At 42.4% G+C, this 17,618-nt stretch overlaps 1 protein-coding gene across 1 annotated transcript; it reads right to left on the reverse strand.

Annotated features, from left to right (window-relative positions):
- Nucleotides 1–2,270: 2,270 nt before the first annotated feature.
- LOC145395644 (uncharacterized) lies at nucleotides 2,271–3,967 on the reverse strand. The gene is made up of 3 exons (XM_080269213.1): nucleotides 3,109–3,967; nucleotides 2,929–3,039; nucleotides 2,271–2,296 (listed from the first exon to the last, which is right to left on the reverse strand). Exons 1-3 carry the CDS (start codon nucleotides 3,965–3,967, stop codon nucleotides 2,271–2,273), a joined length of 996 nt encoding a protein of 331 aa, XP_080125339.1.
- Between the last annotated feature and the right edge of the window lie 13,651 nt (nucleotides 3,968–17,618).

Below are 17,618 nucleotides of genomic sequence, written 5' to 3' on the forward strand. Positions count from 1 at the left end.
GTTGCTGAATGCCATGAAGAGTATGTTTGAGGGTGCTAAGGCTGCAGTGCGTGTGAATGGTGAATTGAGTGAATTTTTCCATCTGAATGTTAGACTGAAACAAGGATGTGTCATGTCTCCATGGTTGTTCAGTCTGTCTATGGATGGGGTTATAAAAGAGACACAAGGTAGGGCAGTGGATGTTGGTGTGGCCCTAACAAAAGAGATCAGTGTCTGGAAATTCCTGTTCTGTTGTTTGCAGATGATACTGTATTGTTGAGTGAAGATGAAGGGAAGCTGCAAGGCTTGGTGAATGAGTTTGGGAGGGTGTGTAAGAAACAGAATCTAAAGATGAATGTAGCGAAGAGTAAAGTTATGGTCTCTGAGAGAAATGAAGTCCTTAAATGTACAGTGAGGCTGGATAATCAGGATATGGAAAATGTGAGTGCATTTCAGTACCTGGGTAGTGTGATGAGTAAGGATGGAAGTTTAGATGATGAAGTGTTTGAAATGGTGCTGCAGAGAAGAAAAGTTGTTGGCTATCTAAGGCAGTGGAAAAAAAAAAAAAAAAAAAAAAAAAAAAAAAGTGATGCTTGGACCTTGTTGGAGGGACGCAAGTCAAGAGTGAGCGCAGTAGAAATGAGTTATTTGAGAGAAGCATGTGGAGTTACCTGAAGAGACAGACTGGCAAATTAGGAAGTGAAAGGGCATTGTGGTGTGGACGTGATAGACACCAATGGTAGAAATAAATACATTAAGGTGGTTTGGCCATGTGGAGAAGATGGACTAGCTAGGAGAGTGTATGTGAGTGAGGTGGAGGGGGGTAAATGGAGGGGGAGAGCAAGGATGAGATGGAGGGATGGAGTAGAGAGGTATATATATGAGAAAGGTGCGTGTAAGTTGGGGGGATGGCAGTGAAATGGCAGGGAATTGGGTGAAATGGAGGTGAATTGTTTATGCCACCCCTTACAGGATTAAGGCATCTGGCTATAGATAGATACATAGAGGGACTTTATAGTGAACATTACCATACCTGGCATTTGCCCCAACAATTTTTACAAGTTTGCCATAAATGTTAGCCCTGAAAAAAACCTCTCACTGAAAAACAGGAATGACAATAAATATGATACTGTACAGGTGTAAGACATGAATGGACCAGAAAGACATGGACAGTTATGAATAATACAGCTTCAGGAAAAATATATACGAAACAAAAGGGGTCTGTACTTTGTTTTTGCTGACTTGGAGAAGGCCTCTGACAGAGTCCCAAGGGAGGTGGTGAAGTGGGCAATGAGAAAGCTTGGGATGGAGGAGTGGCTGGTTATGGTGGTTATGGCTATGTATGTAGGAGTTTGCACCCAGGTAAGGGTGAATGGAGATTTGAGTGATGAGTTTTCTGTGAATGTTGGTGAGCATGAGGGGTCAGTCTTGAGCCCCTCGGTGTTCATCATGGTGCTTGAAGCCCTCTCACGTGACTTCAGCAGTGGATTCCCATGGAAGATGTTGTATGCTGATGATTTGATGTTGACTGCAGAGAATGAAAGGGAGGCAGAGCAAAGATTTAGGAAGTGAAGAGATGGTATGGGGCACAAGAACTTGAGAGTAAATGCAGATAAAACAAAAGTAATTGCACCTAGGGTTGGTGGAGGTACTGTTAAAGAAGGAGAGTGGCATGTACGATTTGGTGTGGGAAGTACCGTAATTCCACCTTGTGCAGTGTTTGTGATAAGTGAGTGCACAAGAGATAATGGTATTAGAGGTAGACTGTAAGATTATGCTGATTTCGTGTGTACAGTGTGTCAGGGAGAGTATGTGGACACTGTCAGATACAAAAGGATTGATCTTGCTGGTGAGTCTTTTGAGTGTGTGGAAGAGTTTTGTTATTTGGGAGACATGATATGTGCTGGAGGTGGAGCTGGAGCAGCTCTGTGAATAGAGTGAGGAGTGGCTGGAAAAAGTTCAGGGAGTTGTTGCCTCTCCTGACACTGAGAGGGCTCTCCCTCTGTGCTACAGGATCTCTGTATGCAGCATGTTTTAGGAGTGTATGGCTGTATGGTAGTAAGACCTGGGCAAAAAAGGAAGAGGATATTTGCAGGCATAAATGTACAGAAACACAACGTGATTAGGTGGATGTGCAGTGTGTCCTTGAGTATGAGGCCTTTGGAGGGTTGGGTTTATGATGGGACTGGAGTGTACTGGTGCTGTGATAAGGAAGGGTAGATTGGGGTAGTTTGGGCATGTGAAGAGGATGGGGGATAACAATTGGGTGCAGAAAGTGAGAAATGTTAACATTATATGTCGGGTTGCGAGAGGTAGACTGAAAAAGACCTGGGATGAAATCACTGAGCATGATCTCAGTGATAGGGGAATGAGCAGGGAGGCTGCTAGATATCGAGAAGCACAGAGAGACGCCATTAGGTGACCTGAAGCATGCATGCATGTTGGAGCCTTTAAAAAAAGAAAATGAATACAAAGATGAGTTGTTTACAATCAGAACAATGTGTTCAAAGAATTAGTTACCAGGGGAAGTTATGTGTGGCAAATGTTCATAAATTAAAATAATTGTACCTTAAAATATTAATACCAAAAGACAGGATATTACAAACATAATTAAGAGGAGGCAGTGAGGCAAAAGTACCATATTAACTGGAAGTAGGACATAACAAACAATCCTGCAATATTCAGTTACACAAAAAATACAATTAGTTCAAAACAATTATGATGGAACTGCTGAATGAATTAGTATATGTTGTGAGAGTTTGCTTTTTTGTGCAAATAATTTCCCACATTCGTCACATCTGAACTTCACTCCTGCATGAATTAGTAAGTGGCGGTTGAGGTTATGTTTCTGGCTAAACAACTTACTGCATACATCACATTTGAACTTTTTGACTCCAGAATGAACAAGTGTGTGTTGGTTCAGGTGACTTTTCTGACTGAACATCTTACCACACTCTTGACATTTGTAATTCTTCACTCCTGAATGAACTAACAGGTGCTGTGCAAGGCTGCTTTCCTTATTAAACTGTTTGCCACATTCATCACAGTTGAGGTTCTTCACTCCTAAATACTTCTGCTTGTGTTTATTGAGATCACTTTCCTCGCTAAAAAGTTTACCACATTCATCACACTTGAACTTCTCCTGTCCTGTATGAATGAGTATGTGTTCAGCGAGATGACTTCTGTAGCTGAACATTTCACCACACTCATCACATTTGAACTTTTTAACTCTTGAATGAATCAGGAAGTGTTTGTTGAGGTCACTTTTTTGGGCGAACATTTTACCACATTCCTCACATTGGAACTTCTTCTCACCCGAATGAATTAATAAGTGCTGGCTCAGGTTGCTTTTTTGACTGAAGAATTTACCACACACATCACATTTGAAATTCTTCACTCCCGAATGGCTTATCAAGTGTCGGGTGTAGGTAATCTTGTGCCGAAACATTTTACCACATAATTCACAGCCAAAGTTCTTCTCCCCGGTGTGAATCAGGGAGTGACGAGTGAGGTGGCTCCTGTCGCTAAACATCTTACCACATTCGTCACATTTGAACTTCTTTACTCCCGCATGCAGTAACAAGTGCTGGGCAAGATTACTTTTCTGGCTGAACTGTTTGCCACATTCATCACATTTGAACTTCTTCAGCCCTGAGTGAATGAGTGAGTGTCTCGTGAGGGTGCTCTTCTGGCCAAAACACTTTCCACACTCATCGCACTTGAATTTCTTCTCCCCTGAGTGTACTAACAAGTGGTCATTCAAGTGGCTTTTACAAATAAACAGCTTGCCACACTGACAGCACTTGAACTTATCAGCTGTGTGGGTGCTTCTGTCCTGGGCAATGTCGGGTGTGACAGTGATAGTTTCCGGGTCTGTCTCATTATCAATAAGGAAAATTTCACTACCTGACTCTAGTTTCACACAAGGTTCTTCTGACTTCTCACATGATTCTAACTTCAAATGTGGTTTTTCACTGACCTCCTCCATTATGGCACTTCTAGTTCTCTTTGACACCTTAACACTTTAAATTCCTTTCCAATCTACTCCACAGCAACTGTACTGTAAGCCTTCAATATGCTCAGAAGTTCCTGGTACAAACCCCCTGCAGATAGAGAGGGAATGTTTCAGTAATATCAAAGTCTGACCACTACTGAAAAGCTGTTTTGGGCCACTCAGCCTGATACAAAATGACTACCACCTAACACAATGTGTCAGCAACTGTGCTATGGACTTGTGACTTCAACTGTACAATATCAACCATGAACTGGAACACAAAAAGTCCAAACTCTAGGGAAACACATCTGTCCACATGTTCTTCACAGCTAACAAGTACTCTTTAGTTTCTATACACTTATTTACCAACCATTATTACCATATTACTATAAAGTTAAGTGATTCAAGTTCCAGTACTTCCTACACTGAAATTTAGTAAATAAACCAGTAACAACAGATAAGTGTAGGTACTTCAATACTCAAACAGCTCTTGGATACAGTAACCTAATTATTTAAAGATCTGCTTCACTCAGTTAGCTATGTCAACAGTGGCCTGAGGCAAGGGCCGCCATTACAACAGCTGATAACACTGTACAGCAATTTTGTCATAAAGAACCTGGAGGGACAGCTTGAGGTCGTGGGTTATGACACACACTCCATCTGTCCTCGCTTCTCACCTGAAAAATAAAACAGCTGATTTTAGGATAAATCCTCCATGTACAGTGGGGTCGCCCAATATGCGGGATCTTAATATGTGAACTCGGCTCAGGAAAAAAAAGAAGAAAAAAAAAAAAAAAAGTAAATTGTAACTCTAAACTGCAAATCCATCATCTGAAAGCAAGGGAAAACCAGTGTTCCCACTCAGAATGGTAGTATGTGAAGCCACCACAGATGGCTGATTGGTATTCTGTCCTTTCCCTCCCTCACGGTGTCCCTCAAGTCAAGTCTCAAGACTCTCAGTCTGTGTCTGCCTGCGCCATGCTTAAATATTGTGGCGTTTTTACCACTGTACAAGGCCCACTCTTGCTCACCTGTTACATTATGGCCCCACCACTTCATTCCAAGAATAAGAGGATCACTTTGGAGCTGAAAATGAAGGTTATAGAGCTGAATAAGCATGGTAAAAGGAACTCAAACATTGGACGTGTACTTGGCTTAGGTGAACTGACAGTGAGGAACATTCTCATGAACAAGGAGCAGATTTTATGAACCGTCATGATTTACGGAGGCCAGCAAGTGGATGGGTGCAGTAAGGTTGCAAATCCTGCAATTATACAAATGGAGTGCTACCTAGCACACTACATTCACAGTTCTATGATCTTTCTTTGGGCAAAAGTCTTTCTTAAAATGATAGCCAGTAATGAGGAAGTACTGCAAATGACAAAGATACGGTGAAGTGTCAACCATATACATTTACTTCCTATAATTCAATGGTTTTCAATATGTAAAATTTTCAACGTGCATGCATTTTGTCAACCATATTCTCGCAGACTGGGAGACCCCACTGTATTTGCTCAAAGGATTTAGTGCCTATGAAGCCATAAATTGACCATACCCATATTAGGCTCCCTTAGCTTCAAGTCACTTTGAAAACAAAATCACAATAATGATGCTTAACAACACTGGTCAGATAAGAAACTTTCAGCCACAGCTAGCCATATCTTATGTATTTTCTATATGATGCAAATTCTACAATAAGCTATACCAGGGAGATAAGATTTTGCCCCTACATTCATAGCATACACTTCAGGTTTCAAAGTTACCTAGCTTACATATTATTTATCTGTCTATCTATGTACAGCAGGATGCCTTAGTCCTGTAAGGGATGGCCATAAATTAGTCTCCTCCATGTCACCCAGTGCCCTGCCATTACACTGTCCTCCCCTCAACTCACACCCCCCTCTCATATGCCTCTCCACTCCCTCCCTCCATCTCACCCTCACACACCCCCTCTCGTATGTCTCTTCATTTCATCCCTCCATCTCATCCTCAGTCTCCCCCTCCCTCTGGCCCCCTCCACCTCACTCACATACACTCACCTCATTAGTCTCTCACTCTTCATCCTCCCCACATGGCCAAACAGTATTATCATCACAGTAAACACCCTGGAACAGCTTGACAGACCTACTCAGAAAACAGATGCACTCACAAGGCTGAAAAATTTGAAACACCCCACACATCCCTGCCCCCATTCATGAGACTCCTATACGACTCATGCATCAATAATCTCTACACTCAAACCTCAATTTAAGGGACCTCCATTTAAGGGATTCTGGATTTAAGGGACTCATATTCTACCTGACAAACGGACAAGACCATTCAAAAATGATACGTAATGTCTGGGTTATACACATTAATATGTTTCTATATACAGTACCTGTAAAATAATATTCATAATCATATGAGACAATCATTGCATTTCATAGTAAGATTGTCTTTTTATGTGGTAAAACAATGGACATTTTCTAGTAAGGGACATTGTCAAGTAAGGGACATTGTCAAGTAAGGGACATTTTCAAGTAAGGGACATTTTCAAGTAAGGGACATTTTCAAGTAAGGGACATTTTCAAGTAAGGGACATTGTCAAGTAAGGGACATTGTCAAGTAAGGGACATTTTCAAGTAAGGGACATTTTCAAGTAAGGGACATTTTCAAGTAAGGGACATTTTCAAGTAAGGGACATTTTCAAGTAAGGGACATTTTCAAGTAAGGGACAAGTGGATTCCCCATTTAGTCCCTTAAATTGAGGTCTGCGTATATCTTCATCTTCATCTCCAAAGTACTGTAACCCCTGAATTCCCTAATAAATCTCACATTTCACTTATACCCTGGGCAGCCTCTCCGAAGATAGCCTGAAGTAGCATAGCCATTATGTGGTGAATGCAGGACAGGTCTGAGCCCAGTAGTTTGGAATCTAGTGTTAAAGACTAGAGTAGAGTGGCTCGAAAAGCTGAAATCAAAACAACCACCTGAAATCCCATCATTTTTTGGTGAAACTGCCAGAGCTCGGTGAATTGCCAAGCTGTACTAACATATTTTGAATGGCTTCCAGTTTGAATGCACTGGTAAGGTGGTCTCAACATAAACTACTAAAAAGTGCCATGGATCAGGCAGCCTCTTGCACCACTCCCAGTCAACAGCAGCTGATGGTTTAAGCCCTATGTTGTTGGAGTGCACCAGTAGGAAGGAATACTCCCATGTCACCGCTGAAAAGTTTAAAGGACCATTCGATGAGGCCCTGTCCACTGAAATAATGGAACATCACCACTTACTTGGATGCCAACCTCCTTTTATGGTAATCCATGCAGTAACCAAGCAACAGTGATAGACCTGGTATCCATCAAGAGTTTCATTAACCTTTGTATCTGCTATATGAGCATACACCACTACCCCTATTGCATCTTATAAGCTCTAGGTTCTGCCAAGGTTGGGATTATATACAGGTGTAAAGGGATCAATTCTCAGCCTAACTTGAAAAGTATGAAATATCATGAAGTCGAGGTCTATATCCACATGCGGGATGTCAGAGTCAGTGTCCAACTGGATTTTGGTGCCTGTCAAGTGTCACAGAACATTATCAGGGCCTCCAAAGGCAAACTCGGGACACTGATAAAGTCCTTCCCTCCAATCTGCATGACCATTAATGGATGTCATGCATTCTCTGCCAACATGGGCATAACAAGATCTGGAGTCTCTCCCTAAAGAAAGGCACCATCAGTCAAGTGTATGTCAGACACATCTGTATTCAGACGAATGTTCCAGTTAGTGATGACGCTGACATGTGTGCTGGTTCAATCCTAAAGAGGTGACTGAAGGTTTTAACCAGTGCTATGGAAGGTCAGCTTCATGCAGTGACAATGATACAACTGGGATGCTCTGCTGCCTAAATATACAACTCCCCCTTACCTCCCTGTATCCCCAGAAATAAGGATGGTGGACTGCAGGAGATGGTCAACTTCAGTTTGCAGGCTGCTGTGTTCACACTTCAAAAAGCCTGGGGCCACAGCACCATCACTCATCTGAGGAGCAGAAGAAGGTGAAAAGAAAGAAAAGAAAGAGATGCAAGAGGGGATGCCAGTGGAAGTCTGAAAAGGAGAACAAAGCCTTAAAAGGCAGATCTCACCTGTGTAGCACTGGACTGGATGTGATGGGACAAAGGAGAAAGTGGGCCAAGCAGAAGCAACTGAAGAGGAAGCAGAGTAGAACCGCAGAGAGTGAAACAACAGAATTAAATATCTGAGGAAGAGAAGAATTGTAAGTACTGAAGGAAGAAATGAAGCAACATTCATCATGTCCAGGGCTATAGGAGTAGAGCAGAGAAAAATGAAGTGGAAAGGGAAATCACAGGAAGTGAGGATTGGCCTGGGTGATGATAATTGAGGTTGCTGAGCTACAACAGGCTGAAAAGCCCCAAGTTGAAGCAGTCCCAGTTTTAGTGCAACCAAGGAGTTGGAGCACCTCAGGGAGGTCTTTCTTTAATGGGAGTACTTTTAGAGATTTCTCTGACAATCACAAAGGTATATCAAAGCACTGACCTCACATGCCATGTGTGGAAATGATATTAGGATGTTAAACCAGAGGACAAATGCCCCAAAAGTCAAGAGAAAGAAAAATAAGACTAGCTTTTTATGACTTTTCCCATGATGATATGTAATTTCTATTACCACATGGAGACATCTGTAAGACACATCTCTTGCGGCTGAAGCAGCCAGAAATGTGGAACACAACTGGTGCCTACAGGCCCGTTCTCTGGCATCTAATCTTGATGGGTGATGGTGCTGTGGTGGTGCTGCTCAAGGATCTCATGATTTTTTTTTTTTATAAAGAATGGGAAACCAATAGGACTGGAAGGTGCATTCAGATAAATCACTATGACAGGTGTTGATATCCTTTAGGATGTTGTCCTGAGGGCTCCCACTGGTGGCATCCATTCCCAAACTACCATCCAAACAGTGTGTTGTTAGACATGAATTCCAGCAAACAAGCATCACATCACACCTGATATCACAATGATCCCCTATCATCAAAAACCCTGGCAGAAGAGATATGGTCCCAAAGGTAAAATAGTATGGTGACATGCTGGACAGGATGCCAATCAGACAAGACAAGCAACCATGAGGAAACAGTGCAAGGGGTATCCAGAAGGACTAACTCTGCATTCAGTGCCACAACATGAGCCAACCCAGTGTCCCCTTACAATGATGAAGCAGTGACTTGGAGGAAACTTGAGGAGTTAGGCAATGTCCTTAGAATGTCATCCATCCTCTCCTGGTCCTAAACTATATCATTCATATTGCTTTTAAGGCTCCAACATACTTGCATACAATGGCCTTGGTCACCTAATGGCGGCTCTCCACACTGCTCAGTCTCTGGCAGCCTCCCTATACAGACCCTTATCCCTGAGGTCACACACTATGATCCCATCCGAGGTCTTGATCAGTTTGCCTCTCACAACCCTACCAATAAAAAAAAATTTAGATGTGAAAATAAATCAATGAAAAAACAATAACAAAAGGAAGTCCTAGGGAAAAAAAAAAAAAAAAAAAAAAAAAAAAGGCTGAAAAGCAAAGATCACTAAATAGCAAAATCACCATAAGGTTCCACAAAAACACAAACACACACAAAAATATACGTAAGCGTGATTAAAACAGAAATACTCAGCCCACCTCAATTAAGCACACACAACAGGGGAAGAGAGGAAAAGGGGAAACAAAGGGGATAACAGTGAGAAACTAAGAAAATGCGAAGGACTGGAGTAACTACTGCCCCGGCCCAAAAGCAAAAGTAATCATTCAGAAACTCAAGCTTCAGAGATCAAACAACACCCAAACAATGATAACCAGGCTAGAAGAATGTTGGATATCATCTACAATGGAACACAAAGAAAACAGTAAAAAAAAAATTACACAAGGCAAGAGTCCATACAATCTATCTATCTATCTATCTATTGCCAGACACCCCAGTTCCATAAGGAGTGGTCACAAACAAATCGCCTCCATGTCACCCTGTCCCCTGCCATTTCATTGCCCTGCTCCCAGCTCACACCCCCCTCACCCATATAGCTCTCCACTCCATACAAGTAGGGAAAAAAGAGAGTGAGGTGATAGGGATTGCCAGTGAAAGTTCCAAGAGAATGGCAATGGAGATAACTGAAATGCTGGTTGTGAAAAGGAGTCTTGTTTACAAGGACATTAATGCGGACGGGGACCTGCGTGATAGGTGGTAGTGACCATCATCCACTCACTTCATGTAGCGCTGCCTACTTTGTCTTTCACCTTTATCATTCATTTTCTTTGTCTGCCCTCCTCTCACCCTATTTCTCCCATCTTTCCTATTTTAATTACCCTTCTTTCTTGTTCAGGTGGCTTTGCAATGAGTGACAAGCCTAATGGTTTCCTGTAAGCCAGGAACCCATTTAAAACACTGGTTGGTAACCATATAACTAGGTAATGGTGTGACATGGAGCCTGCAATGGTGCCCCTGTTTACAGAGTGGAAGAGACTCATGTGTGGCATCCATCTGGGAATAAAGCCTTCACATTTTTCCCCATGCTTGACGGTCTTCTGTGTGTAGTGGGGGTCGTAGTGACTTACCCACCTAATACATGGGACGACTGTGCTTTGGCTGCTGGGTTGTACCCGTATACTCATGTTTCATCTCCAGTGATAACAGTCTTCTGAAAGTCTGGATCACGATATGCAAACTCCAACATGTCTTGAGCAACATTCATCTGAGAGAATAGATCATGACGAATGCCACAAAGCACCTGTAGAAGATACCGAAAACTAACTTTGAAAAATGTTTGTGACAGTAGAAAGAATGCTGGGCTATGTGCGTCAAGTCAGAAGGGGCCTACTTTGAGCTGGATTAGTGTCCTAGCTCAGTAGATTAGCTATTTATATTTTTTACAGCCTAAGGTCAGATACTTTCTCAATAGACCTCGTAAACACGGTGTTCGCTTGAAGCAAGCCTATAGGGAAGCCTGATATAACCAAACAGAAATTGTGTTGATACTATAGTGTGCATTGCAAATGAAACAGATTGCTCCTGGCCATTGTACTTTGAGACAGAATGGCCAGCTTCTTTTGCAGAGTCTGTATTCATTTACTCTCCTCCAGTTTTTCCAACTTAGTATTGTTTCATGTGTTATTATTCACAAACCAACTAAACCGAACCTAATGCATCATAACAATCTAATTTAACCTAAACTATTCAAACCTAACCTATCCTATCCTAATCTAACCTAACCTAAGCAATCCAGTCCTAACCTACCCTACCATAACTATGCCTAACCATGAATGAAAAGGATACAGGTGCAATGTATGAAGTTGATACAATGCAAGGATGCCTTTTTTGTTTTAAAAAAGGTACCTAGGTTTATGACTGACGAGTTGAGAGGAAGGATGGGACTGGAATATATTGGTGTTGCGATGAGGCGCAGTAGGCTGAGATGGTTTGGGCACATGGAGGGGATGGAGGATGACAACTGGGTGAGGAAAGTGAGAAGTGTGAATGTTGAGGGTAGGGCTGCAAGAGACAGACCAGAAAAGACCTGAGACAAGGTCATAGTTTTTGACCTCAGGGATAAGAGGCTGAATCGGGAAGCCACCAGTGATGAAGCAGTGTTGGGAGCCACCATTAGGTGACCAAGGTCGGTCCTGGGGCCTTTATAAATAATGTAAAACAATACAATACCGTACTGACAACAATGAAGAAATTTGTCCATAGTACTGAATGCCATCAAGGGCATGGGAAAAGCATGGTAAGAATGGTCAGGTACAAATATTTTACATAATAACATTCTCAAAAACAAAAAAACACTGTTGCAACTCCAAAATACCAGACTCAAAGAAATATAAAATGAACTGTGCAAAGAACCAGAAGTGCTTTGTACGCTCCTTCTGGTGAAGCCTCTAATTTTTTTTCTTGCAGTTCTGACATTTAGATATCAATTTATTTTTTGGCAAAATAATTCCTCTGCCGATTTCCCCCATGTAAAAACCCTGGATTCCCACTTGGCCTAAGTTCTTCTTGTAGCTGGGGCAGGGAAATGGGTAAACCAGGCAATTTAAAAAAAAAAAAAAAAAAAAAAAAAAAAAAAAAAAAAACTGATTCACTAACATAATAATGAATGCACACAAGTACAGCTAATTTACCCAATTATCTATCAATCTATCTATTGCCAGATGCCATAATCCCATAAGGGGTGGCCTCAAACAAATTATGAATGCCCATAAGTATAGCTAATTTACCTCACTGAACTTCATAACTACCATCATGATTTTCCCCAACTGACAAAGCCCTTCCCATCTGTCAATGGCTTTATCAATGTACAGATAATGGGGCATGCAGTGCTCTCAATAACTACTGAAAATTATGAATGGAAATGTCCATTTTACCAGCAACAAAATCACTGAAGGGACATACAGTAATAAAAATGTCCTCACTGATGAAGAGCTAGTGTTACAATGCCTGGTCATCCTTAACCCTAAAGACCTATGGCTGCTGAACGACAGTTACGGAAAATGTCACATAAAGTCCCACGGCTGCCGATGGTACAGAGGCTACCAAACACTGGCAGTAGGTGGCACTGCCTCTTTTATGATGTATATGGGACCTGGCCAATGGGAACTATCAGATCAGGTGGTGGGAGGCATGATCCAGCCCCCTCCCCAGGCCACCTCTCCACCTTCCTTTGCCCCATAGGATCCTGCCATCTGTGTCCCCTCCCACCAAACTACCCCCATACCCCCTCCAAACCATACTGGGTGTGCGTGGCAGACATTTTCCCTCCCTTTACTCTCCTCCTAATGCCCCTCCCCACATTCCCTCCCCCTCCCTATTCCCCTTTATTTCTTAAGGACATCTCATTCTCGCTCATGGTATGGAGTGACTTTTTACAAATTTTTGACAGTCAGTTGTGCAGTAACTGTTAGACATCTATCAATTGCCAGACACCTTAATCCCATAAGGGGTGGCCACAAACATACCGCCTCCATGTCCTCTGCCATTTCATGTGAGAGTGAATTATACACTTTCTGGTGTGTAAAATCAAGCTCTTCTAATCTATAAGACCAAAATTTACTTTGGTGCAATTTTTTTTTTCTCTCTCTCTATACGTGAGGGGTAACAATTTTTATTTTAGACGTTCTTTGGTGGTCAGTATTGCTGTAACTGCGTCATATGAGAGTGAAACATACATTTTCAGGGTTGTAAATTTAAGCTCTTGAAACCTGTAAGAAAAAATTTTACCTTGGTTAAAGTAAAAAAAAAATCGTGCCCTTTTTGTGCATCTGGGGATAGGGGGTCTGGGAGAGTTGTGGTATTTAGGGCTTAAAAAGATACAAGACAACCTCCAAAAAATTGAAATAAATTTCTTCCTGCCTTTGAACAGACTCAGTGACTGTAATGGTGTACAGAGGTGCATTTTTGAGTATGAAAAGGAACCATTAAAAAAATAGGAAAATATTACATACGGCATAGGTTAAGATGTTTGATCAGGTTATATCTCTCTACGTATCAATAGCTAGATGCCATAATCCCATAAGAGGTGGCCGTTTGTCTTTATCTCTCTCTGTATCTATAGCCAGATGCCGTAATCCCATGAAAGGTAGCCGTTTGTCTTTGAGTTGTCAGTTTTATGGGGAGGGGCACTAACCCTCCACCAACCCACTTGCTGAAACGTAGGGAACACCTTGGGTTAGGTTATGATAAGTTTGGAAGTTAACATAATCTGAGCTAGGTCAGGTTAAGATAGGCTAAGATAAGTAAGGTTGGATTGTTAAAAAACTTTATGTTAGGTTTTGATAAACTGGCAATGATACAGGTAATTATGTTCAAAACTGGCATTCTACAATGGCATCCACCTGTCTTGGCACACCACAAGACTGTGTCTAGCGGTCTTTGGCGCTGATAGAAAGGGTAAATAAACATCACTTTTTAAATGCCTTTCACTACTTTTAAAAGAAGTGGAAAACATGAACCTTAAAATGCAATCAGAAATACTCCAAGAACCCCATGAAGAGCTAAAGAAAATATAAATGCAGAAAACTGCAAAATAAAGGGTAACCATATGCTTTGTTTGAGGTGGTAGAAGGACTTTCATAATTCAACTGATTTTCCCCCATTTAGTTTTCTGTATTTTTTTGACTATTTTCTGGGTGGTAAAGTACCTTTTCCAGCTGAAAAATTTCCCAGTGTGTTTATCATCAAATTCCTTAAGTCATGCCAACGATTGTTTGTGTACGGCATAACGGAAGAACCTCACTCAACATACTCAAAGGTGGATTTCGTTTCCCAACTGGATGCTAGGTTAGGTTTGGTTAAATTATTAGGTTGGTTAACCCATAACAGGCGGGCGACATTACGTAACGTCTGTGTGTGAGGAGGCAAGTGATGTTACGTAACGTCCAGCCATTTTCAGTCCTAAAGTATTGGTGAAATTGGGTGATATGGCATCCTTGTCACCGATTGTCCTGCCATCTACTTTCCCAAGCCTTGAAACAAGTAAAATAGAATATACCGTACATAATATATAAGTTGTAATGTTATAATTGTTCAAGTAAAATAGTACAGTATATACGTACATTATAAGGGTTCAAGTAGAACAGAACACATACCGGTACATAAGATTTGGAAGACAATGAATAGTGTCAAGAATACATAAATGCTAAATGTGGTGTTTAGTGATGAAGAAAAAGCAAATGAGTGAATAGTTTGCTAGCCTCACCCCAGGCACGCCTGGTGATAAGCTGCCTGCCCGCCCTCCTCCCAGAGCCAGCAGAGACGTATTACCACGCATGTAACACCTCTTGCCTTCGTTTTTTCATTCATTTTCATCGATTTATGCATGTTTAGGCTTATTCCCTGAAACTATTTTTCTGAAAATATGCCGCCCAACACAGTCATATAATTGGTAAGTTGCCCGCCCATAAGGGGTTAAGCTAGGTTAGGTTAGTTAACACTTAGGTTAGGACAGTCCCTTCCACCATTGTGCTTGATAAATCAAATAAATTGACACAGTGGTGTGCTTCATAAATCAAATGAACTGACACAGTGGAACATAGCTAAAAAAAAAAACGGGGGAAACAAATTTCGCATGAAGTGATTCTTTATCAACCCAGAAATAATAAAAACTATAAGTATCACGAAGAATTGACTTTTAAGGTGCTTCTGCTGCCTCAAATAAAGCGTATGTATGTTTACCAAGTAACGTGTGCTATGTCTGGTTAAGGGTTACCCAGTGCTTAATGTGCCCAGCTGGGTCAAGTGTAATGCTTTCCATGGGATTCACGTCACCTACGTGTTGGATTAATGGCCGAGATATTTTCGTTGTGGCCGTAACCTAAAGAGCCTGACAGTGATTGGTGTGCAAATCCATTCGAGGTGGGCAAATCAAGCATGGACAGCATACCAAAGTTGTAATTACGTACCAAATAATATGGGTTTATCAGTCTGCTTATGTCGAAGCTGCATGCGATGGTAGGCTCTCTCTCCCACTCCTGACGGGGTATTACCGGCAGGAGGCCCGTAGGAGCCTTCTCAGAGGTTCAGAGAGCTTCTTAACTAGAGGTGGTGGTGTTGCCCAGATCTGAGGAGGACACAAATGTGGAGGAGGACTTGATGTAGCTGAAAACTCACTCCGTTACTCCTTGATGTTTTCCTCTCGCTCTCTCAGCTGACACAACAATAACAAACAATATTATCGAAGCTGGAAGTGGCCATCTTCCTGCTCCCTGCGCTTGTGCATCTGGTGGGTTCTTGGAGTAATGATATGTTTACTACACGTTTCAGTGTTTGACATAATTTTAGTTAGTAATTTAAGTTCATATGATCAGATATTCTGGAGATGAAGCTTGAAACTCTTGACGAAAAAGGTTGAATGGTCAGGTTTGGTGCAGCAAGATGGCAGCAATTTAACTTTACCTTATAGAGAAAGAGGCCCTTATTATAGAGGAATGGGGCAATGGACGGAGGAGGAAGAGCATCACTGTTGCCAAATCCATTTTATATCATCATCATGAAGGGAAGAGCATATGACGCAGGGGGGGGAGGGGAGCTTCTGACTCCACCTGCGGAGTCCCTTTATGCAGCCCTCCAGACAGCGACTCTTTCCCCTCTATGCATCGCTCGACATGCATGATCAGCCTGCTCTAGGCCTTCAAGCCATGAGTTCCGTGGCCTTCCTCTTGGTCCACCACCCTGTGGGCAGGGTCAACATGAGGAAAACGGGTCATGTATCCATATAAATGGAGGTGACGCTGACGTACTGTATTATGTAGGTAATAGGGTTCTACGCAGTCTCATGAACTAGTCACAGGCATTAAGGCATTACGTGCCCGGTGTCCTACGCCCAAGGTTCTCCCGTGATGAAAGTTCTCCTAGATCAGGGGTGGGAACCTTTCTCCTATTAAGGGCCATTAGGATATTTTTAACATCATTCCTTTCCTGTAGAGAAGGCACTGTATCATAAACTGATGGGAGAGCAGTCAGTGGTTGTTCATCAGCCGACAGACGCTCTCCACTGGGAGGTTAAGCTATTTACAGCCAGAGAAAGTGCTCAGCCCAGGAAACCCTATACTCATTCTCTCCAAATACAAGTTAACCATCTGCTGTCTGAACGGAATTAACCTGAGGCGGGTCTGGAGTGGAACTTCTTCAGGACTCGGTAAGCAGGTCGAAGGTCACATACATGAGAACGGCGTCCCACCTTCTCAGCAATTTCCCTGACGTACTGTATTTCTCTTTGTCCGTTCTCAGCAAAGCCCGTGCCCACTGAGACAGAAGTCTGTGCTGCTCCCAATCTCCAGCCAGTCTGACATTACGGCTCTCCGTAGTTGTGGCCAATGTGACCAATGTCCTTGGTGAGACAAAAATCCCTCCTTGTTTTGGGACACTTCCCAGTGCAATCTTGAACTGTTGCAATGGTAGCACACTTAAAGGTATCCCATCATTACACAGGGTCCTCAACATTACTAAGCACTTCAAACTGATCTGAGACTGCCCCTGCATACCCATACACACACTCCTCGTCCCTTAATTTCTCAAGCGGGAACTGTTTTTGGCAGCAACTTGGGTTTCTGTCAGTTTTGATCTGTAGCCGTAGAGTGGCAACATGAAGACTGTGATCAGTAGGAAAGATCCCTGCACTTCTGAAAGTCCCCCAGCAAGCACCAACAAGGATATGGTCAGTCTCCTTGGCAACCTCTCAGTGTTGGAGCGCCAAATCTATCAGTGAAGATCTGGCTGCTGCAGTCAGGATCCAGCAATTCTCAATTTATGGTACTTTGCAAAATCCAGATGGTAAGACCTACTGGAGTTCCTGGTTCCATAGCCATGGGCACCTACACATTCCTCGAGGCCTTCCTTATCAATACCAGTAACTGCACTGAAGTCACCCAAGACCAAGAGGGGCACTGTTCCACAACTGAGTTAAGTTTTGTGTAGAACAGCTCCTCTTCAAGATCGCCCATCTCAGTTGGAGCATACACGGCAATAAAAGAGGTGAAGTCCAAGGAGTGCTTCAGCCTCAGCAGTATCATACATTCATCAGTCGAAGTAGCCCCGCCAATACAAAAGGCAAAGCAAGCAGCAGTCTCCACAGCAACACCTCTAAACTGGGCACCATCATCAAAGCCAGACCAGC

This window comes from Coenobita brevimanus, chromosome 32, assembly GCF_032717465.1.
Source record: "Coenobita brevimanus isolate Jiangsu-jjx chromosome 32, ASM3271746v2, whole genome shotgun sequence".
Lineage (NCBI taxonomy): Eukaryota > Metazoa > Arthropoda > Malacostraca > Decapoda > Coenobitidae > Coenobita > Coenobita brevimanus.

Coding starts and splice junctions, on each gene's coding strand:
- LOC145395644 (XM_080269213.1), bottom strand. CDS start 3,967: ATGGAGGAGGTCAGTGAAAAACCACATTTGAAGTTAGAATCATGTGAG. Junction 3,040..3,108: donor AGGACAGGAGAAGTTCAAGT/GTGATGAATGTG, acceptor AGTATTTAGGAG/TGAAGAACCTCAACTGTGAT. Junction 2,297..2,928: donor TTACAAATGTCAAGAGTGTG/GTAAGATGTTCA, acceptor GGTCTTTTTCAG/TCTACCTCTCGCAACCCGAC.